Source organism: Mus musculus, chromosome 15 (genome assembly GCF_000001635.26).
Source record: "Mus musculus strain C57BL/6J chromosome 15, GRCm38.p6 C57BL/6J".
In the NCBI taxonomy this organism is placed as follows: domain Eukaryota; kingdom Metazoa; phylum Chordata; class Mammalia; order Rodentia; family Muridae; genus Mus; species Mus musculus.
The window spans coordinates 103,272,388-103,299,878 of record NC_000081.6 but is presented as its reverse complement, the minus strand read 5'-3'; the positions used below and the strand labels follow the sequence as shown (position 1 = coordinate 103,299,878).

At 45.0% G+C, this 27,491-nt stretch overlaps 1 protein-coding gene, 1 long non-coding RNA gene and 1 other non-coding gene across 6 annotated transcripts; 1 reads left to right on the top strand and 2 right to left on the bottom strand.

The window, feature by feature from the left end:
* Positions 1–13: 13 nt before the first annotated feature.
* On the bottom strand, positions 14–26,991 carry Copz1 (coatomer protein complex, subunit zeta 1). 2 transcript variants are annotated; one of them, NM_001357748.1, is made up of 9 exons: positions 26,938–26,991; positions 10,710–10,778; positions 9,123–9,204; positions 8,459–8,550; positions 5,102–5,157; positions 3,269–3,346; positions 3,094–3,145; positions 1,954–1,992; positions 14–1,415 (listed from the first exon to the last, which is right to left on the bottom strand). In NM_001357748.1, exons 1-9 carry the CDS (start codon positions 26,953–26,955, stop codon positions 1,353–1,355), a joined length of 549 nt encoding a protein of 182 aa, NP_001344677.1. In that variant the 5' UTR covers positions 26,956–26,991; the 3' UTR covers positions 14–1,352. The 2 variants fall into 2 exon arrangements, with proteins under 2 accessions (NP_001344677.1, NP_062791.1); NM_019817.2 differs by having other exon boundaries at positions 14–1,186.
* Positions 9,408–13,517, top strand: Gm41406. Of its 3 annotated transcripts, XR_003951562.1 has the most exons (5): positions 9,408–9,507; positions 9,715–9,805; positions 10,512–10,584; positions 11,635–11,872; positions 13,179–13,517. It is a non-coding gene; the product is annotated as a predicted gene, 41406 (long non-coding RNA). The 3 variants fall into 3 exon arrangements; XR_003951561.1 differs by lacking the exon at positions 9,715–9,805; XR_003951563.1 differs by lacking the exons at positions 9,408–9,507; positions 9,715–9,805 and adding an exon at positions 10,259–10,397.
* On the bottom strand, positions 14,658–14,754 carry Mir148b (microRNA 148b). Its single transcript, NR_029766.1, has one exon. It is a non-coding gene; the product is annotated as a microRNA 148b (primary transcript).
* Positions 26,992–27,491: the final 500 nt, after the last annotated feature.

The window sequence follows — 27,491 nt, the reverse complement described above, 5'->3', positions numbered from 1 at the left end:
CACACAAAGGCAGTTTGGAAGAGATTCACTTTATTCCTAAGCCGCACAGCAGCGTACAAGGTGGACTTCGCCTGACTCCATTTCTTGCAGAGGCCGCCTCCAGTCTGCCCACTTCAGCCAGTGCATGGGCCAGAATGCTTGCTCAGAAACGTTTTTTCCTAAGTCATTTTCACAGGGATATGGGATCAGGGAGCAACATTACACCCAAGAACGGGAATCCAAGCCTCAGAGGAAAGGTACTGCACCAGGTCCTCCATTTCCAGGGAAGACTGATGCAGAGAGGGGGAACTCAACAACAGATTGTAGAACCAAAGCAGAGAAATATGTGAGTGTGGCGCTGAGGAGAAGGAACACGGCAAGGCCAACGTCATTACGGCTCTTTCCATCCTCAGTTCTGAGCAGAAACTTTTCTAGGGACTAAAGTAGTTTGGGTTCCAAGGTCTGGCTTTGCTCCAGGGTGACAGAGGCCACAGGCAATGATCTCACAGGTTCTACAGGCAGAGAGGTGTGGTACAGGCCTAGAGAGATGTTCTCAGGACCATGTGCAGGTACAGCAGCTTTGAGGCTAAAGGCCAGATCAAAGTTGAGGCTGAGGGGACTAGCTCCAAGGGCCTTTAAATCACTGTTCCTCTGCAGCTTGTCCCTTCCCTACAAGCTGTTCCCATTTCTTCTAAGGCAGAGGATAGGGCAGCAGGAAGGAGAGAAGCTGAGGCAAAGAAAGTATGGCCTCTGCCACTCCAAACCCACTTGTGCTGAAGTTAGGAGTCCTCCATTTGCTGGCTATATGGGCTGCTGGGATGAGGGCCCTTAAGGCACAGGGAAGAAAACACTCAGCACATTCTTTCTCTTGCTTTGATGATCTGAAGTACAGCCACAGTAAAGGGCCAAGAAACCAAGGAGAGAATGGGGGGTGGGCGAGACAAGTGTAAGTAGGAAGAGGGTGTTTCCCCTGACTCACTCAAATCTGCTGGGGACTTTACTCTCATGAGAGGGAGGGGAAAGAACCCCAGAAAGTATAGAGACAGAAGAATCCATTGTGGTTCTCCAAGATGACCCTAAGGACATAAGTTGGGGGCCTGGATAAGAAGTCACAGCAGATGTGGGTTTTGAGGGGCAAGGAACTGGGCTCAGAACACTTTCACCGAAGGAGGGACCACTTGATCTGTTCTTTGGCTGACTGCAGCACCTGTGGAGACAAAGGCAGCACTGAGGGGGACTTGCAAGCCACAGGGTGTGAGCAGGCTGAGGCTCTCCTTCCCCACACTTGCCTTCCCTCTCCTTAGAAGAACAGGGGATAGAAAATCCCAAGGGTGGAAGAATAGGAAGAAGCTCTCTAAGGCCCTAGAGGATTGTCAGTTTGGGAAATTCCCCCCGAATTCAAATCCACTGGGGGGATGAAGAGAGAAGAGATATACCTGGGAGGAAAGAAAAAAAAAAGCTGGGGGTTACTGGACACACGTTATAGAGAGGGAATTACACATCCAGATGTTGAGGGCTCCTACTGGGCAAAACCAGAACCACTTCCATGTAGGCCTCCAGGTCAAGCAGACAATCTATCTGCAGTCAAGGTAGAAGGATGGATCTGCAAAGCCCGCATATTCCAGAATATGCATTTTCAGCTCAGCCCTCATTTGAATAATAAGAGAAAGAGAAGTGTGTGCTCACATGCACACAGACCATCTGCTTAAGGCAAGCCTCTGCTGGGGAATAAATCACTGACTGACTGAGGTATCAAGCAGGGAAGGTCTGAAGGGTACAGAGCAAGGCTGACAGTCCAGATCACAGTCAGGGAGACAGGGGAGCCGAGGACACTGTACAATGAGTCCCAGTGCTCTGGAATAAGAGGGAGCCAAGGAAGCTAACTAAGTGTGAGGTCTCAATTCAGACCTGGCAGGTCGGGGGCTCCTGCTAGCTAGTCTGTCCATGTGGAGAGGAGGAAGAAGGAAGTCATACCTGAGACACGGTCTGCTCTGTAAGGGGGACGTCTTCACCCTGTATACAGAGATAAGCACTTAGACTGGAACATGGTAGAGGAAGAAGTGTTCTTTTAAACTGAAGGAAAGGCGAATGCCCTAACCTTCTCGGCCCACTCCAAAGACTGAGCCAGAGGGACTGTGAACACAAAGGATCATTTTATCCATCCTCCACTTAAAGGCAGGATGACTTCTTAAAAGATTTATTTCATTCCAAGTAATCAGCAGGATATCTGATCCTCACCTCCCTCAACTCTGGGGTGGGGGACCTGATTCCCTAGCCGGAGAAGACCTTCCCTGAATATCAATATGGAGGTGGTGGTGGAGGGAGCCAGGGGTAGTTAATGGATCCCGCAAGGCCTGACGGGTAACGACTGCATGTTAATTTGAAGAAATAAACTGCTGCAACAGCAGCCTGAGAAGAGAGAGGGGGGAGCAAGAGGGAAGGGGCTCTCTCTTGCCACATAGAGACATATGTTAGAGGAGAAGATTAAACTATGCAAATGGAGCCCACGGCAGTTAAGGAAGAAGACTTCCCATTAGCCAGCACTGGCAGCTTTCACTCTGTGGAGGTCAGAGCTGGGACGTTCTGGGAACTGGTAGCACACCTCTGCTCAGACATTCTGCACCATACAATTTACAGGTGGATTCTCTGCACTGTCATCTCCCAGCAGACATGAAGACTCCCAGCAGAAATTAACTCAGTGAGGGCTGAGGTGCTGGCAATTACGAGGTTTCTGAGGGCTCCATCGGAGTGAGACACTCCTCTGCCTCTGGTGACTGGATCTACCTCCAAAGAGGCAACAAGTCAACCTCAAGTTCCTTAACAGTTTTAGAACCATGAATATTAAGGTTTCTTTTACTTCTTTGTTCATTCAACATATTAAAGTGACCATTTTGTGGAAAGACCATATAATATGCTAGGTGCCACGTTAGAAACATAAGTGAGCTCCTCTGCTTCTCTGGGACATGGAGATGTAGAAGCCGGGAGAATGATACATTCGTGTGAAGAGGACAGGAGAAGGTGGGACCTATGTATAAGCTGACCCTCAGCTACACCCACCCAGCAAGCCTGGCTTGGGAGGATCCGTGGAGAGATGGGATACACATCCCTGCTTACCCTCAAAGCCACCCGGTGCACCACTTGCTGGGGGTCGCTCTCTAGGATCACCCTACAAACACAAAGAAGACGGTTGTTTGCTCCAAGGGACCAATTTGCTGTAAGTCAGGTTCACTAGCTGAGGGGCAGCCACCTCCCCTCCCCACTCCAAATACGGGCAGGGCAGAGAACTCACCCTCCATCTACAATTTCATCCACAGCCAAGAAGAGGCCCTCCATGTTCTCCAGCAAAGCTCGCTTTTCTACATTTTTCCTGAATCCCCAAAAGAAGAGGAAAAATTAGGTTGTGTGAGAAAGGAATTCTGGGATACTGTCTAAATAAGGGATCCTAACCCTAACCAGTAACTGCCTCCACCACCCACATGTAGAAGGGAGTGAGGTGAAAAAGAGCCTTTTATACCACTGAACAGTGACCAGAGTCTTGACATTCTGGGGGGGATCCCAAACAGCTAACTTCTGACTCCTAGGCTACTTATCCAGCATGCTGCTGCTGCTGCTGCTGGTGGAGGTGCTTGTAAAAAGACATAGAAGATAGGAAAAAAATTCATAGCTCATAATCTGGAGTTGGTGATGGTGGAAAGGTGGGAGGAGTGGGAATGCAAAACCCTCTGCGTTCAAGCTCCTTCTGAAGTCTCTCTGCCTCTCCCCTCCCCCCAGGTCTGTTCAAACCCTAAAACAAAGGCCAAGGAGGGGCTGGGAACAGCCAGGGGCTGCATCTACCAGCCTCAGATCCGGTGGTTGGTGCATGTGGCCTGTCACATCCGTCAGTATGACTCTTTCTCTAGATTACCCGAAATGAAGTCTATTCATTCACCTGGCTGGGAAATAAATCACCCCCTTCCTGAGGAAACCTGAGCCTCTGGCTGCTGGGTTGTGGGCTGAGAGCACCCGCTGTTCTACTCCACATGGATTTCTAAAATGTGTTCACTTTTAGGAGCTGCTGTGGCTGAAGTTCAGAGCCTTGAATGTTTTCAGAGAAAGTATCTTATATCTTCCCTTGCTTGTGTGCGTGGGAACAGAGGGCTACTGGGGAGGTAGAGGGCAAAGAGCACAGTGGGCCCATTCTGTGTCCAGGGAAAGACTATAAGGGCTAGCAATGGAAAATTGTGGTGTTTCCTCCTTTTCCAAGATAGGGAAGTTTCACCTGGGTCACTGGGTCACTTCCCTGGCCTTCCCCTCCTTCAAACCCAGCGGACAGGCCTAGGAAAGCATCTGGGGCTCAGAACACCATCAGAGTTACTGGACATGACAAGAGTAGGTACAGGCATACAGACGAGGTCCGAGTCTGTACTCCAAACTACTCTTGAAGCTGAAGCAGGGGTTACATGTTCAAGGGTTGCCTGGGTTACAAATAGAATCTTAAGACAGCCTGGGTAAATTTTTATTTGTGTATCAAAGACTCTAAGGTTAAAAGTTGATGTCAAGACACAAAAAGGCTTGAAAAGCTATAGATAATCAACCTCTCGATTATTTTAGAGCATCTGATATGCTCTGCTCCCAACTGAATCTTAAGCATGATGTGTTCTGGTGACAGGATTACGGTTCCTTTACATTAGTTTTCAGAATCAATCTTTCTTTCTTTCTTTCTTTCTTTCTTTCTTTCTTTCTTTCTTTCTTTCTTTCCTTCTTTCTTTCTTTCTTTCTTTTTTTTTTCCCCCTAGGACCTTGTCTTAAATTAAAAGAAAAATAAAATAAAGAAAAAGTTTAGGTGAGAAGCTCAGTGGTAGAACAGTTGCCTACCCTTGGTTCTAATCATCAGGGCAGCCAAAGGAAACAGAGAATAGAGTATTCTTCCTGAAGGACTCTCTTTCCTCCCTCAGTAAGAGAATGATTCCACATGAAGACCATTCTCTCCACCTAACCCTCCACTCAAATTAGTTATCCACAAACAGCAAGTCTATGTCTTACACTGAACCAATTCCCCAGTGTGGCTCAGATTTCCCACTAATCCCGGGCTCTAAGGAATAGGTATTTCCCTTCCAAATTTAAAATGAGAATGGCTGCTCACCTCAGCATCTGGCTCAGGGAATCGAAGAGGCAGTTCAGAACAGCCATAAGCATCAGCTGTTGAGAAAGGAGAAGGAAGGTTCAAGGCCCTAAAACTGCTACCCCAAAACAGACCTTCCACTTTTTATTCCTCACCAAAAAGCATAAGCTTTCACAAACGGCCAGAGACATAATGTGAAGGGCAAACACAACAGCAGAAGGACTCTGGCTTCTCAAAGAAGTTAGTTCTACTAAGCAATTCCACAAGTAGAGGCTTCTTTTTTTTTTTTTTTTAAAGATTTATTTATTTATTTATTTATTTATTTATTTATTATATGTAAGTACACTGTAGCTGTCTTCAGACACTCCAGAAGAGGGGGTCAGATCTTGTTACGGATGGTTGTGAGCCACCATGTGGTTGCTGGGATTTGAACTCTGCACCTTCGGAAGAGCAGTCGGGTGCTCTAACCCACTGAGCCATCTCACCAGCCCTTCTTTTTTTTTTAATTAATTAATTTATTATATGTAAGTACACTGTAGTGTGTCTTCAGACACTCCAGAAGAGAGCATCAGATTTCGTTACGAATGGTTGTGAGCCAACATGTGGTTGCTGGGATTTGAACTCAGGACCTTTGGAAGAGCAGTCAGCGCTCTTAACCACTGAGCCATCTCATCAGCCCCCAAGTGGAGGCTTCTTTAAGGCAGAAACTGAAACAGGACTTTGCTGGTATAGTCCTCTATAGACGATTATAGCACTCTGTGTATTTACTTTTTATTAAAGATTTACTTTTCTCTCTGTGTGTTTTACATGCATGCGCACAGGAGTGCCCATGGATTCCAGAAGAGAGCACTGGATCTCCTTGGAGCAGGAGTTACAAAGAGTATGAGCTGCCCAGCATGGGTGCTAGCAACCAAACTCAAGTACTCAGAAAGAACAGCAAGCATTCTTAACACTAAGCAATAGTTCCACCTGTGTTTTGCTTTTTTGAGGTAGTCTGTCACATAGCCCCCGTTGGTCTTGAACCACCTACGTAACTGAGGTCAATCCTAAATTCCTGATGATTATCCTGCCTATACTTCCCAAGTGCTGGGATAATAGGAGTGCATTGCCATCCCTCTCTGCCTCTAAGTCTTTTTAATAATTATTTTATTTAATGTATATACATGTCTGTCTAAAACTATGTGTGTATACCACATGTGTGCAGTACCCAAAGAGGCCAGAAGAAGGCACCAGAATCCCTGGGATTGGAGTGATAAAGACAGTCATGAGCTCCTGTGTAGGTGTTGGGAATCTCCCAGGTCCTCTGGAAGAGCAGCCAATGCTCTTAACAGCTGCCCTATCTCTTCAGCCCCTACCCCTACGCCTTTACCAAACTGCCTGATGGAAACAACTGGAAAAAAAAAAAAAAAAAAAAAAAAAAAGCTGCCTGATGGATTAGTAAAGAGAGAGATCTTTAACTAATTAAGAGCTGAAATCAGAGGGAGGTGGTTGGAAAGTCCTTGTTAAAAATGGTACTCAGAGCCAGGTGAGGTCATGCATGCTTTTATCTCAGCACTTGGAAAGAAGAAGCAGTGAATCTCTGTGAGTTCAAGGCCAGCCTGGTCTACAAATCGAGTTTCTTGACAGCCAAGGCTACACAGAGAAACCCTGTCTTGAAGAAAACAACAAACAACAAAATAAAACAAAGAAACAGTGCTAGGGATTAAATCTGAGACTTCAAATTTGCCATTTGAACACTTCACTGCTAAGCTGCACACCCAGCCCAGCTTGGGCTCGCAAGTCAGAACTAGGCTTGAAACCCAGCTTGTTCTACATGTGTAACCTCGAGAGAGTTAGTGAGCTGAATCACACATACAGCTATTTTTATAGTTTGACAAAAGCCAAATACAAGTAATTTTATATGGCTCTTTGAGGTTTGGTTTCCTCGTTGGCAAAACAAAGACAGTAATGCCTCCAACCCACAGAAATGCTGCCAAGCTTAAACAATGCACCTCACAGAGCACACACACAGCAGTAAGAGCTCAGCAGGACCTGGTCTCTCAGTCTTAACTGTGATGGAAAATTATCTGGAGGCTTATGTACCAGTCTATTCTCCCAGAAGTTGTTAGCACCTGAAATAAACCATTTCTCCTGCATACAGGAAGGTTAGGAATATACTCACAGACCCACCTATACCATGAGTCTTCATCAAGTGACCCCTTCATACTGTATGGCTTCACCATGAACTAAAGCACATTACACATGCACGCCCTTAATTATACCGCAGAAATCTACCTTTAAAAAACACTGTGGGTGGGGGCTGGAGAGGTAGCTCAGAGGTTAAGAGCACTGGCTCTTCCATGGGACCTGGGATCAATTCTCAGCACCCACATGGCAGCTTACAACTGTCAGGAAATCCTGTTCCTGGGGACCCAATACCTTCACACAAAAACACCAGTACATGTAAAATATAATTTTAAAAAGTTAAAAAACAGAGCCAGGTGTGGTGGCTCACGCCTTTAATCCCAGCACTTGGGAGGCAGAGGCAGGCGGATTTCTGAGTTCAAGGCCATCCTGGTCTACAAAGTGAGTGCCAGGACAGCCAGGGCTACACAGAGAAACCCTGTCTCGGAAAAACAAAACAAAACAAAACAAACTATGGGTTAGCAGGGTGGTGGTGGCACATATCTTTGATGCTAGTACCCAGGAGGCAGGGGCACATAGATCTCTGAGAGTTCAAGGCCAGCCTGGTCTACAGAATGAGTTCCAAGACAGCCATGTCCACACACAGAATCCCTGTCTTTAACCCCGCCTCCACCCACACCCACACCTACACCCAAACCCACACCTACACCCAAAACAAAAACCAAAAACCACCATGGGAACTTGGCATAGTGACTCATACCTACAATCTCAGCACTGGAGAGGCTGAGACAGGAGGATTGCATTGTTTGAGGCCAGTCTGGGCTACAGTGTGACACAGTCTCAAAATAAAACAAAAACAAAGAAACAAACAAAATCTAAACCACCACTGTGTTGGAAAGAATATTAATAAAATATAAATGTATATTCTAATTGGAGATGATGGTGGTTCATGTCTGTAATTCCAGCACCTAGAAAATAGATGTGATTTGACAACAGCCTGTGTTATACAGTAAGATCCTGCCCCTTATTAAAAAAAAAAAAAAAAAAAAAAAAAAGACCTGGAAAACTTCCTTTCTGGACTGATTCTTTGGCTGGGCCATTTCTTCTGTAAGACTAACAGGGATCTCTGACAGACCTCTTTATGAGCTTGCCCGATAGCAGAGGAATGTGGCTCTGCAAAGCCCCAAGCCAGTGGCTGTGGCCCACTAGGGTTTCAGAAGTGGCATCAGAGGTATCACGCACAGCGATTCTCACCTCATTTTCATAGGAGCTGCCAATCACATAGAAATAGAGATCGATGCTACTTTTATAGACCACTGTCAATCCTTCCAACAGAGCGATTTCACCTGGGAGAAGAAAGCAGGAACTGAATGGTGGGAGAAGAGTCAGCACGACAGGACTTCCCACGAACTCCTGGGGCCGCTGCACGGGCCACGGAAAGGCCAACTGTAAAGACCTCCCCGCACTGAAGCTATTTATTGTTTTGAGGGGTAGCAGAAGGGACTTAGAAACTCAGGGGAGTCTACATTCTCTGGCTCTCCCTCCCCCACTGCGCCTACTTCCCTCCCTGTGTATGAGGCAGGATACCAGCCGATCCAATGCAGAGCGGTCACCTTTACAGGCTTCCATTTACCTGCCCTAATGGATGCGGTACAATAAGCAGAGCTGCAGTTAAATTTGTCAAGTGAGGCTCATAAATCCAGGGACTAGACAGGTAGCTAACAGCCAAGCTTCTAGTACGGTATTCCCGAGTGAGGTACACTCACCTCCCTATTACATTTCTGAAGAGTTTATTGTATGAGGGGAGGAGGGGAAAAAAAGAGGAGGCCGAGTCATTTTATCTTTTTTTCCTGCAGTCCTGCTGACACCCCCTTCCCGTGGTTCCCCGAAACACAAGGAAGGGTGAAGAATGACCTACTATCCGTCCGATGGGTCTTGTTGAAAATGTTCTTCTCAAAGGCCTTTTGCTCCTTGACACTGGGGTAGGTGTCGTCATAGTACTAGTGGGAAGGAAAGGAGACAGACAGGGCTGGGTCATCATAGCTGTGAGCCCACAATGATTAGTGAGTGTCCTACTCTGGGATCTTGTATGACCCCTTCAAGGCATGCAGTGACAGAGGAACACTGAGCCAGAGAAGCAAGGACTACAGAGGCAGGAAATGGGAGGGAGGGAGGGAGGGAGGGAGGGAGGGAGGGAGGGAGGGAGGGAGAGAGAGAGAGAGAGAGAGAGAGAGAGAGCAATCCAGCGAGAGATTGCTGCCAGGCCTCGGAACCAGCATGGCAGAGGGAGAGAGCTGACTCCTGTGAGTTGTCCTTTGGCTATTCTAACAAGTTCACACATATACACCCAGAAAAGAAATAAATTAAAAACCAAAACAAGCAAACCAAAAACAGGGAAGGAGAAGGAATGTGCTGTAATCAATCCTACAATCCTGTGAGCCATTTTCTAAAACTCTAAGGGCAGAGGCCTCCCAGCTCTCTTAAGGACACTTGCACCACGTGCTTTCCAGGAGCTACTCTTGTCTGGGACAGTGCTGGAGAAATAAGGAACGCTGGATGCAGGGAGGCTTCCTCAGACTCTCCCTCACTGCAGGAACACCAGTAGGTTTCTTTTTAGTTTGGTTTATTTTGAGACAGGGTTTCTCTGTGTAGTCCTGGCTGTCCTGGAACTCATTCTGTAGATCTGCTTGTCTCTACCTCCCTGGGTGCACAAGGGCTAGGATTAAAGATATGCACAGGACCACTTGGCTGGAAGACCATCTCTCCCACGGCAGTCGGCACTTTACTGAGCCCACTCCCAAGCACTCCCAGCAAGGGGGTGAAAATACAGGCTGCTAAAGCGACTGCTCTTTAGGGGCTAATCCGTTGCAGTCAGCTGGAGACCTATGACAGGTCTGGCATTTAGTAACTGGATAACTGTTTCCAAAGGTGTCCTGCATAGTTACATCCAATTACAGGGAGGAACAGCTGGTGAATTCTAACTAATCTCCACCTGCTGATTGATTTATGCTCTGCTCGCCCAGAGTTAATACTCCAGGGACAGAAGATATTTCTACAGGAGGGGGAGAATGGAGGAAAGGGGTGTCCTTTCTCTTCTCAATCCACCCAAAGTTAGCAACAGCTCACTGGGGCATGCAGCTTGGTGAGGTCAGAAACTGGAGGACTCCCTGAAAAACTCAGGCCAAGTGACAAGGTAATAGGGCCGGGGGCAGAAGGGATAGATAAAACAGACATAGAGGCCTCTAGCATTGAGATAGTGTTTTGCTCTGAAATTAAGGTTCTAAAGCTCTTCCTTTCCCTGATGAAGGTGATCACAGAAGGCAGAAAACACTCTAAGGAACAGAAAGACTGCCAACTTGGAATTACCTGGAGTAGTCAAGGTAAGGTGAAAGAATTCCCAAAATCATCACACTCCTGAAGAATTTGAGTTAGAATGGCCAATTCTGCTATTTAAGTATCCAATGTTTCTGTCCTGCTCCTAAATTAATATAAAGGCAAATCTCACCTTGGCGAAGAGTCGGTCTCCATCATTGTCCAGAATCAGGATGGCCTTGACAGTGTACAGGGAGGGCTCCTGAAGAAACATGAACGTATCTTCAGTTCTGAGAGCATCACTACTAGCAAGCCTAATACCTTCCTTCCCTGGTTCCACTGAGCTGCAGAGTCACACAGGGGTTTGTGTGTCCCCTACTGCGGCATGATTAGGTCTAATACCTCCCCCCTGAGAATAACCAAGGCCCAGAGAGACTGTCTCAGGCTCACAGCCCTTCACCATGCTCTTATTTCCAGATCCTAAGGCCTTGCAGGTCATTTTCTCAGTCACCCAGTCTCTCTGGCGTCCTGAACACAGGTGGGCATGGAACGTGACCATGCTAATAAACAGGCACTGCTCATCTGAAAGAGGGTTGAATGCCCTTGGAAGTCACTGCAGTCCCAAAGCAGCAGCTTAAAGCAAGCCACTCTAAGCCATCCACACACAGAGCAGGACTGTGCATTCACACACACTGGTTCTAAGACAGACATCATCCAAAAGTTCACATATGAAACCCTTCCTCGATATATATGAACCCTCACGACTTAATCGGATAGGATAAAAATCAACCTGAATCTTAAGTGTGGCAAACAGAAAAATATTTGAGACGTCCGGAGTCTGAGAGGTAGCTAAAATAACAAGGGGAGTTTTCTTCCACTACCAAGAATGGAACTAAGTACTCAGTGCCATGGGGCATGTTTGTGTGCAGGGAGCCCTGGGTCCCTGTAAAACAGAACAAAACCCCAGAATGACACAGACTTGCTGATACTGGCTCTCATGAAGCCATCACAACTTAGCTGTAATGGTTACACTTTAACACCTTTCTTCAATTGCAAACAGATGACTTAGGAAAAGCTATTGAGCCTGGTGTTCTCTTCTCTATTCTCACAACTTTCAGAAGGAAAAAGGAAAGTGAGAGCAGCTGGCATTGTGCACAGCAGGCCTCCGCCACTCACAGAATTTGAGGTCTCACCAAGACTACTTCTCACTACCTCTGGTCCAAGGCAAGACTATCTATCTGCTTTGCTCTCCTGGTCTTAGAAAACTCACCCATCTTCAAAAATATAAGTTTAACAAAGACATGAGGCAGAAGAAAGAATTACTGCAAAGGATCCAGAGACTGCAGCCTGACAGAGGTAAAGTGAGGCTCCTGGAGAGGTGGGGCTTCATAAAAAAGAAGCAACCTTAGCTCAAGAGAAGTGGGTATTAACCCAGGCTTTCCTTTTCTTTTTTTCACATTCATTCATCTATCTATCTATCTATCTATCTATCTATCTATCTATCTATCTATCTATCTATCTATCTATCTATCTAGATAAGGGCTCTCAATATGTAGCCCAGCTGGCCTTGAACCCTCAAGACTGCTTCCAAAGTGATCACTCCCCGCCCCCCATGTGTATGGTTGTTTTGTCTACATGTAAACTTGTGTACCACTTGCATGACTGGTGCCCTTGGAGGCCAGAGAGGGTGTCAGAATCCCTTAAAACTGGAATTAAAGATGCCACGTGGATGCTAGGATTTGAACCTGGGTCTTCTAGAAGAGAAACCAGTGGATTTTGTTGGTAGTGCTGGGTTGTTTGGTTGTTCTTGTTTTGTTGTGTTTTGTTTTGTACACAGGGTCTTACTATGAAACTCTGGCTATCCTGGAACTCACTGTGTAGACCAGGTTGTCCTTGAACTCAACTCAACTTGAACTCAACTCAAGGTTGCCTGCCTTTTGCTTTGCTACTGCTGGTATTAAAGATGTATACCACCAGACCCTGCTTAAAAGCCAGTGTTCTATTTCTCTGTATAGCTGTGGCTGTACTGAAACTCTCTATGTACTGAAACTCTCTATGTAGACCAAGCTGGCCTAAACTCAGAGATTTGACTGGCTTTGTACCGGAAGTCACTGTGATTAAAGGTATGTGCCATCACCACTAGACAGAAGCCAGGACTCTTAACTGCTGGCCTATTTCTCCAGCTCACTAACCCAGTCTTTTGAAAATGGTATAAGAGCCCAGCAGTTCTGGCTCAGAACTTGGGAGGCAGAGGCAGGCAGATCTCTGAGTTCAAGGCTACAAAGCGAGTCCCAGGACAGCCAGGGCTATACATGTAATTATTGTCTCAAAAGAAAAAAAAAAAAAAGAAAGAAAATGACCTAAGAAATGTAAGCTTTGAGCCGGACAGTGGTGGCGCACGCCTTTAATCCCAGCGCTTGGGAGGCAGAGACAGGTGGGTTTCTGAGTTCGAGGCCAGCCTGGTCTACAGGGTGAGTTCCAGGACAGCCAAGGCTATACAGAGAAACCCTGTCTTGAAAACAAAAACAACAAACAAACAAAAAGAAACGTAAGCTTCGTTTTCCCCACTTACTTTTTTTATCAGGTAGGCTATGCTATGTAGTCCCAGTGTACAGTCAAGTATAACCTTAAAGCTAATCCACCTACTACTTCCTAATTACAGGTGTGTGTCTTCATGTGCATATGATTTGAATTCCTAATGATGGTAATTTTTGATGAGGTCCTGTCTCAAAAAACAAAAAGAAACAAACCAAGACATTCACCAATTTTTGTATTTTGTTCATTAATTCATCTCAAGTGCACAGAGCAATGCCTGGCGAATCCCGAGCTCTCAATATTTGTTCAAAGTTGAGAATAAAGTTTAAAAAGAAATCTCTCAGCACGATGATTTATTATAACTGGATTTTGCATCTAAGTGGATTTTGTAGTGAGATTGTTCTACGATGATATTATTGCCAACCCACCCTCTCCTCTGACACACTGAAAACTGCCACCCTAGCCACACTGCTCTCTGGAATAAAGGACAAGAGCATTTCCTCTGCAACTGGGGAACTGTGCTGTCTGGCATAGGGAAGTCTTCTCAAGTATAGTCTAAGAGCCACCAACAGAAGTTGTTCTACTAACTCCTAGCTCCATACAGAAAGATCACCCCACAGAGCAGGCTCTGTTCTACAGCCACTTGGCTGTTCAAGTACCAAAATGGAGCCCTCAATGGGAACGAGTTTTCTTAATGGGAAAAAAAAAATCCTAACAGAAGGAAATGGTTGTGCCCCTTCATCCACACTCACAGCAACCACACAGGGCTAGCTGCCCACAAGTTGCAACTGGACCTTAATCTGGCATTGGTGACTGTTGTTGCAGCCAGAGTCTGGTATTCCTGGAAGGAATGGGAGCACACACCCCCACCCTCACAGAAGCCAAAATCCCTAATGGCAACCTGCCAAGTGGGAGAGCCAGTGTTCTTGTGGCCAGCAATGTCTAAGCACCTACACAGCCATGCTAACAACAGAATACAACCCAGGATTCTGCTCCTGACTCTTTCACTGGTTGCCTAGAAGATATGATCAAAGAAACCTTAAAACAGAAACACTGGGTCTTCCTGAGCAAGATAAAAGACAGGTTAAGGGAGAAAGGAGAGACCAGACCAGCTTTCAGGCACTGGAGTTCTGGAAAAAGAGGGAAGGCAGAACAAAGCCTGACCGTTTCAAACTTGCAAAGGAAGACCCACAACAAGGAAAGCTGGGGTATTCGGCAGGAGACAGAATGCCACTTAAAGGCATCACCATCATGCTGTAGTAGAGCCAGCTCTCCTCACTTCTGTTGTAGCTGGCCCCACTCCACCCTATGCCTTTACCTCTCAGGAGTGGGGAAGCCTGAGAATTCCCTTCATATCAGAAAACCAGCCAGTTTAAAGGCTCTAGAAGCCATTACTAATAATGTAACTTCATTCTAAGCTTTGCAAAGGACATGTTATAAATAACTCCCAGGTGCTAAGAAATGAGCTTCCTGGACAATGGGACTGGGCTTTGACCTTGTGATGCATTAAATACTGACTCTTGAAAAAGACCCTACAATCTTAGGACCATATTCAAAGGACTGAAAAGATCTATTCTTCCCTCTCACTCCCCAAATGGGCAGCTGCTAGAAAGCTTTCGAGACAAAGTTCTGTGATGCACTGACTTTCAGAGCCACAGCCTGAGTGTATAACAGAACTTCACCTCAAATGCTAAGGGTGCCTGTAAGTGGTGGGTAGGCAGACTGGCTGTGGGAGGAGGAGTGGCAGGGATAGATTTTCGTGTCTGCTTTTATTATCAAGAAAACTAGAAAGCTGTCTTTGGGACAGCTGAAACGTCATGCAGAAAGCACCTAGGCTGCTGCAACTAACTCTCTGATCTCCATCAGAGTCTCCAGAAACCTGGTGGGAACATCAAGTCTGGAGCACCAAGGCCTATACTGGGAAGGCTAGAGGAAGAAGATTCCTTCCCAGTGCTGCCCTCTGTGGACCTCCTGCCTGACACACAGCTTCCTCAGGATTACAGCCCAAGCAAACAGTGCCAGAAAGGCAATGGTTTGGGGCCTAAGCTGTTTGGGCAGAGTGCTCACCTAAGGTGTGAGACCTTGTGCTTAATCCACACACAAAACAAACCCCCACCAAACTCGATTTGTATGTATTTTGCATTTTAAATAAAACTAATACAAACAGGTTTGTAAAAGAAAACACGGAAAGCTAACGGTAGTGACACATGCTTGTAACCCTACATGCAGGAGGATCAGAAGTTCACGGTCATCCTCAGCAGCTTGTCAAATTCTAGGACAGGCTGGGACAAATGACCTTGTCTCAAAACAAATACAAACCAAACTACGGAATTAAGTCTATTGGCTTAACTAATATATATGGGATAGTAAGTGAATAGTTGGGTAAGATCACTGTATGAGATCAAAAAGCTTGGAGGAACAGTGTCTACATAGAGCAGAGAGACAGGATATTTTAGAACTACAAGTAACTATTTAAGTCTCTTAGGTCACAAAACCAAAAGGCCTAAGAATCCAAAGAAACAGCTCAGAGGTTAAGAGCGTTTGCTGCTCTTGCAGAGGACTCAGGTTCAGATCCCAGCTCCCAGTTCCAGGGAGTTCTGACACCCTCTTCTGGCCTCTGAAGGTACTGCATGCACACGGTGCCCATATATGCATAAAGACAAAACACTTGTATATATAAAATAAAACTGAACCGAAAAAAAAAATATATATATATATACACATGCATGCATGCATGCATGCATGCATGCATACATACATACAAACAAACAAAACAATATGGCTGAGATTCCTGGAAAGATCTGTGTTCCCTACTTACAAAGATATTCTTGGGATACAGTAAAATTCTTGGGCTTAGCAATAGATCTATTAATTAAAAACTGTAACAAGATGGTCTTTCAATCCTGCTTATAAAATGAAATGGCTGGTGAGATGGCTCAGTGGTTAAGAGCACCGACTGCTCTTCCAAAGGTTCTGAGTTCAAATCCCAGCAAACACATGGTGGCTCGCAACCATCCGTAACAAAAATCAGATGCCCTCTTCTGGAGTGTCTGAAGACAGCTACAGTGTACACACATATAATAAATAAATAAATCTAAAAAAAAAAAAAGAAACCTAGAGAGTTAAAACTAAGAGAGCCCTTCGTAGTACACACACCTGTAACCCAAGCACTTAGAAGGATGAGCAGGAGTTGAGAGGCCAATCTGGACCACATAGTGAGTTCTAGGCCAGCCTAGGATAGAGTGGGACCTTGTCTCAAAAGCAAAACAAAATTAGAAGGAGAAATTCCTAGATACCACTCCCAGCACCACAGGGCTATGCAGGTATTCTGTTACCTAACCCTGAGTTAAAATTTTTTAAAATTAAAAGGTATGCTGAGTTTGAGAGCTCTAATTTACTACAGAAGCCTACATAGTTCAGATGAAAAGAAGATTTAGCTAAGTTTTGACAAGGATAGCATTTAGATTTGGGAAACACAGCTGAGGGGCTTCAGGGGTGGATTCTGTGCTCAGAATATGCTTTAGACTGTGCCACAAACAAAATAATAAACACATTAAAAAAAGAAAGAAAGAAAAACTCACAGGGCTGAGGACATGGACCAACAGTTAAGAGTGCTTACTGCTCTTGCAGGTCTGGAGTTTGGTTCCCAGCATCCACATCAGACAGCTTATAACTGTCTGTGACTCTCAATTCCAGGGGATCTGACACCCTCTTCTGGCCTCCACAGGCACTCACACACAAGTGGCATTCACACATAGGGACACATTAAAAACCAAAACAACAAGAAGCCCAGAAAGTAAGACCCATGAGGCAAGCATAGCTGCACACATTTTTTTTTTTTTTTTTTTTTTTTGGTTTTCTTTTTTTTTTGGAGACAGGGTTTCTCTGTATAGCCCTGGCTGTCCTGGAACTCACTTTGTAGACCAGGCTGGCCTCGAACTCAGAAATCCGCCTGCCTCTGCCTCCTGAGTGCTGGGATTAAAGGCGTGCGCCACCACACCCGGCTGCACAAATCTTTTTTTTTCTTTTCTTTTTTTTTTTATTACGTATTTTCTTCAATTACATTTCCAATGCTATCCCAAAAGTCCCCCCTCCCCCCAACTCCCCTACCCACCCATTCCCATTTTTTGGCCCTGGCATTCCCCTGTACTGGGGCATATAACGTTTGCCTGACCAATGGGCCTCTCTTTCCAGTGATGGCCGACTAGGCCATCTTTTGATACATATGCAGCTAGAGTCAAGAGCTCCGGAGTACTGGTTAGTTCATAATGTTGTTCCTCCGATAGGGTTGCAGATCTCTTTAGCTCCTTGGATACTTTCTCTAGCTCCTCCACAAATCTTAATCGTAGCACTGAAGAGGTAGAAAAAGGGTGCTCTCTGAAAGTTCAGGGCCAGTCTAGTCTACATAAAGGGTTCCAGGCCTGCTGGGGCTATATAATGAGACCCTATCTTAAAAAGACCCATGGGTCCTGGAGAAATTATCTATCTTATATGAAACCAAATTTCGGTTGTAGAGGGGAAACTAAACACATATTCTGGAGGTACTGATGGCAGAAAGTCACAGTAGGAAGAATCTTCTTAGGAACTGAGACTATGGTTCTGTTATAGTATTTCCCTAGCATGCATGAGGCCCTGGGTTCAATCCTTAGTATTACTTAAAAACAGACATGGCATCACAGTCTGTAACCCTAGCAGTCAAGAGGCAGAGGTTTGAAGACTCAAAGTTCAAGATCATCAGCTACGTAAGTTCACAAGCCTCTGTCTACAAACAAACAAACCAAAAAAAAAAAAAAAAAAACCCCAAAACTGGAGTGATAGTTCAGCTGGTGGAAGTACTTGTGCATTTAATCACATGCACTGTCAGGGTAGCAAAGATCCCTTTTAGCCAGCCAGCCAGCCAAATCAAAAAGGTAATCAACAATAACAACTCAGCTAGGCAGTGAGTGGTAGGTGGATCTCTGGCCATCCTGGTCTATACAGCCAGTTCTAGGACAGCCAGGGCTACACAGAGAAACCTTCTCTCAAAACAATAACAACAACAAAACACAAAACAAATGAACAAAAACCAACTACATGGCTGGCTGCTGAGGAGAAATAGCACCCGAGGTTAGCCTCCACCCTCCACACATATGCACACACATTCATTATATCTGCACACGCATGCATGCACACACACACATCTTCCTACCCCATACAGACATACAGATAGGAAACATGGAGAGTCCAAGCATGGGGCAAAACTTCTGCTAGTTGAAGGAGCTGGCATCTCTGAATTCTGGGTAAGTTATTAACTCAAAATTTCCCCTCCCTTTCTCTGATACTCAACTTCCTCATAGGAGAAGTGAAAGGCTGGACCTAGATTAGCTAGGGTTATGGCCTTTTTTAAAAAAAAAAAAATTACAGCAGACCCTTGTGATAAGCTGATAAAAATTTCTGAACTTTGTCCCCAAAAAACAAACAAACACCCACACCACACAGGTGAGACTGAACTAGGTTTAAAATTCAATCCTCTGAAGATAAGATTATGTGAAGAGCCCGGTTTGGTGGCCAACATCTTTAGTCCCAACCCTTGGGAGGCAGAAGCAGACTGATCTCTGTCAGTCTAAGGACACACTGGTAGACGTAGTGAGATCTGGGCCAGCCACAGCTACATAGTGAGACCCTGTTCAAAAAAGCCAAACAGTCTTTTGAATGTGAAGAGGAAATGAATGATTTTCTGCCTTCAGTCAGTTAACAACTTCAATAAAAATATGTGGCCTTTGTAAGTTAATATGGCCAAGGATCTCACACAGCCAGCAGGGGGAGTAAGGGTCAGCACCATAAACCTCCAGCTTTCGGTGGCCTCCAGCTTTGGTGACCAAATTGTACAAGTTAACAAGCCTCAAGCTCTTAGGCAATGTAGAGTACCAGGTCTTTGCTTTTCTTTCTTTCCCTTTTTAATTGTATTTTTTTAAATTGTAAAACATTTATTTTACATGTATGAATTAGAGAATTTATTTTACATGTATGATCTCCTGTGGATGCTAGGAACCAAACCTGGGTTCTCTATAAAAGCAATAAGTGCTTTTCTTATGTGCTGAGTCATCTCTCCAGACCCCCTGGTATTCATTCATTCATTCATTCATTCACTCATTCTTCCTTCCTTCCTCTGCTCCCCTCCCTCCTTCTCTTCGTCTTATTCTCCCCCCACATCCCCATAACCCACACACACAGGGTTTCTTTTTGTAGCTTTGGCCTTCCTGGAACTCCCTCTGTAGACCAGGCTGGCCTCGAACTCAGAGATCCACCTGCCTCTGCCAAGTGCTGGGATTAAAGGCCTGAACTATAGCCCAGTTCCCTAAGTATTTTCTGAAAACTCAGGACACCTAGCTGCTGAAGAATTCCCCCACCCCAGGGGTCACACAGCTCCTAACTCTTCAGCCATTACCAGTGAAAAGGATTCACATAAATGAGGTGGTAATGCTGACAGCCAGGTAAACTGAAGTCAGATGTACTCCTCAGCCAGGCCTAAGTGCTACATCAGAGTACCCTGCCACCTAAATGGGTTCTTCAGAAGCCCGCACTTAAATATTATTCAGCAAAGGAAAAAAAGTCAAAAGGGACTAGAGACACCTTTTGTTCTTTTTCTTTCCATGATATCATTGTACTATATCCCCAGCCCTTGTGTATTTTGAGACAGGGCCTCAGTATATAGCCTAAACAAGCCTGGAATTTGCAACCCTCCAGCTAAGCCTCCCAAGTACTAGAACGGGCCTGTGCCCATGCCTGACTGGACATCTAAATTTAAAACGCCCTAAAGTCTTATTTTCTTTCTCTTTTTCTTTTTTTCTAAGATTTATTATGTATACAACATTCTGGCTGCATAGCCAGAAGAGGGCGCCAGATCTCATTATGAGCCACCATGTGGTTGCTGGGAATTGAACTCAGGACCTCTGGAATAACAGACTGCCAAGTGCTCTTAACCTCTGAGCCATCTCTCCAGCAAGCCTTAAATTTCTTTTCACATTTTTTTTTTCAAGACAGGATTTTACTACAATTTTCATCCTGGCCTCAAACTTTTAGCCTCAGGCCAGGAATCCTGTCTCTGCTTCCCAAGTGCTGGGAGTTACAGACAACCACCATCAGCTTAGATCCACTTATGGTTCGCCCTCCACCCTAGTTTATATCATGACTAATCCTGCTGCCCTCTGCTCCAGACAAAGGATCTAAAGACAAAGTGAACAGTTTCTGTGTTCTTCAGTCTAACTACATAACAGAGAAGATGGAGGCTGGGTTTGGTGGCACATACCTATAACTCCTATGCAGGAAAATAAGACAAGAGGATCATAAATTAAGGCTAGCCTCGGCTATATAATTAACACCCTCAACACACACACAGAAAAAAGTTGGGGACAATTTGTTAACAGAGCAATTTGGTAAAAGTGGAGTTATGTACATTGATGGTGAAGAAAAAAATAAAAGCCAGTAAAATGCAGACTTTCTACTCTCTGATATTTATTTATTTATTTATTTATTTATTTATCTATCTATCTATTTATTTGTTTATTTATTGGGGGGGGTCCTCAGATATTCCAGACTGGCCACAAGTTGCCATGTAGCTGAGGATAACCTTGAATTTCTGATCTTTCTGATTCTATCTACTGAGTACGGAGGCTACAGTGTACACCACCTTACCCAATTTATGGGGCGCCAGGTATGCACTCTTCCAATTGAGCTACATTTCCAGCACCGAGATAAGCTTTCCTCCGCAGCACGTGAATTAAGTTAGACAAAAGGATTTCCTGAAGACACGAAGGTGACAAAGGCTAGGCAATGTAAGGACAGAATAAATCTAACAGTCTGCTGAGAGAGAAACACTCTGCCCAACACCAAAAGAGGGAAACCTGGAGGGCCTTTGCCAACACTGGCATCTCACAGTGCACACGGACTTAGCCTCCCAGGGCATCTTCATCAGCTGTATTCCTTCATTAGTCCAGCGTAAATGGCTGCACCAGCCCTGGTGATGCCTGTTCCATCTTTACTGGCCCCTCCAGCTCCTCTTTCCTTTAGTTTTTCTGTCGACACACTGCCAATGCCAGTCACACCATGCCAGTGGAGTAAGAAACAGCAAGTAGCAAGAACACAGATGAGAAGGAGCCCAGCCTTGAGGTTCCCTCACATAGATGGACAGCTGCACTCACAATCTGCCTCCCCGGGAGGACCTGGCTTCTCTGGGGTCTGCTTTTCTTTATGTAGAGGCCTCCTCCTCCTCCCTTCCTTTCAGACCATGTGATAGTTCCCCAAGACCTTTCATATAATTTATACCTTGCCAGGGACCAACCCTTTCCCACCACTGTGAAGGAGAGGAAAAAAATATATAAATAAATACGTCGGAAATCTATAACGAGGTCTTCTTAGAGGGCAAGACATGGGGAGAGTTAGAAGCAGCGTCAATTACTCTTTTGGGGTTTTAGTTCAAGCCAAGGTCTGCTTCCAGCAATCAACCATTAAAACAAGCCGGCCAGAGTAACAGCACAGTTTATTCTGATCATTTAATTTGAAGTGTCAATAAATTAAACTTCAATCAATTAAACTAGGTGTGCAATAACCCAGATGGACACCCCGACACCAACATAATCACAATAAAAATTTTTATGGCTGCCAGGGACCTCACCGGGGGTAGTGCTGGCACAGCTCAAGCCCTGCCTGAGAAATATATCTCCTCGGTGCAGGAATGAGGAGATTGCTTCTCCTAACGAAATGGAGGGGCCAAGCACCAGCAAGGACGCAGCTGGGAGAGGGGCACAGGGGACTGCCAGGGACGAGATGGGAGTGCTTTGGGGGCTTAATGTAATTGATACCTTTGCCCAAAGCAGGGGGAAGGGGCACTCAGGCCAAGTATCTCCACTGTTAGTGCCAAAGGAATTTAACAAAAGCCCCATTAAGATGATTCAGGAAGCAAAGGCCACTGAAACAATGTCAACCTTTGAGTCGCCAATGTGTCCTGCAGCTTCCTCCTCTAGATGCATATACATCCTGGTGCACTTTAGATGGCCTGATATTTGAATGAGAAGTGGAAATCAGGATTTTGTCAGTTTTAGGAAAAAATATTAAAGTGAGACAATGTATGGAATTGAGGTCTAATCTGTAAAACACTGGAAACACACTCAGAAATTAAAACTTGAAAACAGGAAGAAAAAAAAATACCTCTGTACAAAGTTTTTAAGGATCTGAACTGCTACAGTAATTCAGCTTTGAGGGTGGGGGAAATAAAAAGTAAAGGCTGAAGGAAAGTGTAAGGTATTAAGATTTCAGGTTATTCATGGAGAATGGCAACCTGCAGATTGCTCTCCACTAACAACTGAGAACGGGAGAGCCAGCTAAAAGAGCAGCAGAGGGAACTGAGACCAAAAACAGGATGGGAACTGAGAGACAAAGGACTGGAAGAAGATTTGGTAAATCCAACTATGAACTAAGGCTGCACTGCTTTTCTCAGTATTTATTTTTATGACTGTTTGCCTGCATGTGTGTGCATCACATGCTTGCCTGAGGCCCAAGGTCAGAAGACGGTGCTGCAGGTGGTTATGAACCACTCCATATGGATGCTGCAGTTAAAGCCAGCCCAGGTCCTCTGCAAGAAAGCAAATGCTCTTCTTATCCCCTGAGCCATCTCTCCATCTCCCAAGGCTGGTGCTTTAATTCAAGCAGGATCCACTGTAAAGTACCTCAAGGAAGGAATCTATTGTCACCTAGAAATGCCCAGACCAAGGTAGATTTTGACTCATTTCTTGGCCCTCTAGATCTTCCCTTTCCTCTTCTCAACATTGTACAGTTGTGTGCTTTGTGGAGGTGAGGCCAGAACATGTTTGATCCCAGAGGTTCTACCAAACCAGCAAACAGAAATGCAAGAGGAGGAAACTTGGAGGCGGCTTAGTAGCATGTCCTCTCTAAGAGCAGCTTTTCAGTACTATCCAGGTACAGTACGCTCTTCAGCTCAGCATAGATTTAGCGATTTCTTTAATTTTTGCTTGCTGCTTTCTTTTTTGGCACAGGGTCTTACCATGTGCTCAAGCTAGCTTCGAACTCAAAATCCTCCTGCCTCTCGAAGAGGACTTAAGTTCAGTTCCTAATACCCTCATAAACAACCAACTGCCTGTAACTCCAGTTCCAGAGGATCCAATACCCTCTTCTGAGCTCTACAGGCACCCACCTACATATACATATAAAATAATAAAATAAATTTAAAGACCCTACCTCAAAACAACACTGGATATGGTTTATGGTGGTTCACACCTATAATCTCGTCATCACTTTAGGAGGTAGACGGACGCAGAGGGTCAAGAGTTCAAGACCAGATTTGACCACATGAGACCCTATTCTCAAAAATAGTATTAAAAGGCTAGGTGTGGGGGCTGGTGAGATGGCTCAGTGGGTAAGAGCACCCTACTGCTCTTCCGAAGGTCCAAAGTTCAAATCCCAGCAACCACATGGTGGCTCACAACCATCTGTAACGAGATCTGACTCCCTCTTCTGGAGTGTCTGAAGACAGCTACAGTGTACTTACATATATTAATAAAATAAATCTTAAAAAAAAAAAAAAAAAAAAAAAAGGCTAGGTGTGGGGCTGGTGAGATGGCTCAGCGGATAGGAGCACTTGACCACTCTTCCGAAGGTCCTGAGTTCAAATCCCAGCAACCACATGGTGGGTGGCTCACAACCACCCATAATGAGATCTGATGCCCTCTTCTGGCACATCTGAAGACAGCTGCAGTGTACTTATGTATAATAATAAATAAATCTTTAAAAAAAAAAAGTACTCAGGATCTACTAAAAAAAAAAAAAAAAAAAAAAAAAAGGCTAGGTGTGGTGGTACATGCCTTTAATATCAGGACTTGTGAGGCAGAAGCAAGTGGATTTCTGTGAGTTAGAGGACAGCCAAGACTATGTAAAGAGGGATGGAGAGATGGCTCAGCGGTTAAGAGCACTGACTGCTCTTCCGTAGGTCCTGAGTTTAAATCCCAGCAACCACATGGTGGCTCACAACCATCCATAATGAGATCTGATGCCCTCTTCTGGTGTGTCCAAAGACAGTTACAGTGTACTTATATATAATAATAAATTAATCTTTAGACCAGGGGGAAAAAAAAGACTATGTAAAGAGACCTTGTCTCAAAAGATAAATGTGATAATGATGATGGTGGTGGTGGTGGTGGTGGTGGTGGTGGTGGTGGTGGTGGTGATGGTGGTGGTGATGGTGGGCACAGAAACAAACAACATTAATCCTAGTACTCAGGAGCCAGAGGAGAATCCTTATGCATTTAAACCACCCTGATCTACACAGCAAGATCCAAGCAAGGCAGGACTACATAATGACACCCAGTTTCCAAAAAAAAAAAAAAAATCATTAAATAAAGTTGGAAAGAACATAGGGGAAAAAAAAAGACAACAGTTTAATCGTCAAGAACTTTAAAAATCAGCACAAAAACTAATACCTGTAGGTTTGGTTTGTTTGTTTATTGAGACAGGGTCTCTCTCTACATAGCTTTGACTGTCTGGGAACTTGCTAAGTAGACCAGGCTCACTTCAGACTCTCAGACATCCACCTGCCTGTGCCAACCAAACACTGAGATTAAAGGTGGGAGCCACAATCCATAGCTCCCTGTAGGTATTTTACCATCAACAAAAACTTTATACAACCCATGGCTGAAAGGAAAATTCTGCAAACTGAAGAGGTGCAAGAACCTACAGAAACCTCAGAAACCTGGTGACTCTGGGATAAGACAAATTCAAACCCAGCCCAAGCTACATAATGAGACTGTCTCAAAAAAAAAAAAAAAAAAAAAATTTGTTCTGAGAGAACAAGGAAACAAAACTGGAACGGGGTTTTGGCACTGCCCTTCCTTAGAAAGAGCCTTTTCCTACAGCTCTGCTTCCCTAAACCCAGTACATTAAGGTGCTAGTGACAAAGGCTCAGTATAGTTTTAAAAGTAAAGGTGAGGGATATGCAGGCAAGTTAGCAAGGGTCTGTTACTACATGCAGCTGGTTAGCTCAGCTGCAAGGGGGAACAATGAGGAAGAAGCAGGCTGAGAGATACCACACAGTGCAAGAAAGAGAGAAAATGACACAGAGATTTCCCCATACAACCTCAGCTCTCCTAGTGCTGGGGTCAAACACAGGGCTTTTAAAGATAGCTAGACCATATGCTCTTAGCATTTACACCCAGCCCAACAGAACCAATGGGAAAGGAGTTCCCCAAGTACCATTTTCCTCACTCTTTAAGCTGGTTCCACTAAATTACATTAATTTTGGTTTTATGAGACGAGGTCTTATTTTGTAACCCAGGCTGGCCTCAAACTAGCAACAATATAGCCTCAGCCTGAGTGCTGGGGTTACAGGTGTGAGCAACCACACCTGATTAAGAAGACCAAAAACATCCAAGGAAACTAGTTTCACAGACTCTATCCACATCGTCACAAGATTTTTAAAAACTCATTGACCGGTATAGTAAATACTTGAACTACTCAATACATTAAACATTTTGCTTCAACTTGTCCAACACATATGATGAGAATAAATTCTCTTTGACATTTGCAAGAAGGAAAGTAAGGAGGTTTGAACAGATAGGTCAGTGGTTAAAGTGCTTGTCATACAAATAAGAAAACCAAAGTTCAAATTCCCACATAAATGCCAGGTGAGTATAGATGTCTGCCCTGGCTACGTGGCAAAGTTGATTCCAGTCAGACCTACATGAAACTCTCAGTGAGAAAACTAAAACAAGTTGATGTGGTGGCACATACCTCTAGTCTCCGAATTTGGAGGGTAGAGGTAGGTGGTCCTCTGTGAGTCTGAGGCCAACATGGCTTACATAATGAGTAGCTAGGGCATCAGGAAAGGGAAAGGTAGAGAGGGACCCTGTCTCAAAAAACTTTTTTTCCTTTAAAGAAAGAAAGAAGAAAAAGCTTTTTTTCTTTTACTGACAAGAGTTTGATATGTACACTTACAAGGAATATAAATGAAAACAGGAGCTAAGGAAGACTCTTAGAAACAATCCTGGAGTCCAACTAAAGGAAAGAAGCTGGGAGTTAAATTCCTACACTAACACACAGACACAGGTAGGCAGACTCATGGGTCTCTAAACTGCTGGCCAGTGTCTTGAAAGAAATGCTCTGATCCTGTTCTAGGGGGCAGAACAAGCAGAAAGGATCAAGGGACAAGAGAGTTAAATGCACTTCTATAATCACAATTCTCATGTAAGCAAGAAGGCTGAAATGGATCTTACAGTATGAGTTCCTAAAGTCTGAAGGAGGGGAGAGTAGGAGAGAAGAATAAGGAGTCAGAAAAAGATATTCCAAAATCTATACTAGCTCTACCAAGTATTCCTGAACCTGGATGGAATGCTGACTCTCAATCATGACAGAATTACATACTAAGGATTAACAGGAAAATAAAAACAAGTTTTGTAAAGGAACAGGACATGGAATTGCCAAAAGGTAGTCGAATTCTGACCACCACCAGGAGGATCTGGGACTGACAAAACACCTCTCTTCTGCCATTGCAACTTGGGGGACTAGAATATGAGGGTTTGGGGAAACTCAAGTAGGTATGATCCACAACAAAAACCATCGGGGAGAACTTGAAAGACACCCCTCCAGCGCAATCAGAATTCTCCTAAGGACCCTGCATGTTCTCTTCAACTTTGCCACCGACTCCTGCTCTCTTGCCGGCAAGGCTTCCTACTCTATACCGCGGCTCTAGCTCCCATTGTAGGCCACACTTGCATTGCACAGATAGCGGGAGCTTTGGCCCCCGAGGCCTGCCCGGAACCCTCTCCCGGCCCCAGCTGATGAGCCCCACCTCCCGGACCCCCTGGACACCACAACGGAGCCACTGGCCCTCCAGCTCCTACCAAAATCAGCGCCTCCATCTTGCCCGTAGCTGCTGCCGACGTGGAGTCGCACAAGCGACGTCACCGCTGATTGGCCCTGAGTCTTCGCTAGGTCCCGCCTCAAAGAGGCAACATTGGGTGAAGATGAGCCAGCCTTCGCGTCTTGACCAGTCAGCGTAGTCACTCGCTTCACGGAAGCCAACTGTCCAGCCAGAAGAGGCAGCTGTTAGATTGTCACCCGGAATTTTCAATGAAAGGCCAAAACCTCAGCACTGAAGGGGCGGGAGGATCATTGAGGGCGGTGTTGTTTCCATGGGGAACGGAGGAAGCGATTGTTACTTTGCTATTGGTAGGAGGAAGCCACGTGATTCTGTCAGCCTCCAATTCGCACTCGCTATAGGGGGTGCTATGTGTAGCCCTTAACATTAGCCTTGCTGAGAAGCCCTACCCGAATACAGATTCCCATCGCCACCATTAGGATATCCACAGCTGTAGTGTCCTTGGGTCATTTCAACAACCTCGGAAAGTTCACCAAGTTAGCTATAGGCAGCCAAGCGTTAACTACACAAACCAAG

Coding starts and splice junctions, on each gene's coding strand:
- Copz1 (NM_001357748.1), bottom strand. Junction 3,146..3,268: donor GATGAAATTGTAGATGGAGG/GTGAGTTCTCTG, acceptor TTGTGTTTGTAG/GGTGATCCTAGAGAGCGACC. Junction 1,416..1,953: donor CAGAGCAGACCGTGTCTCAG/GTATGACTTCCT, acceptor CTTTCCTCCCAG/GTATATCTCTTCTCTCTTCA.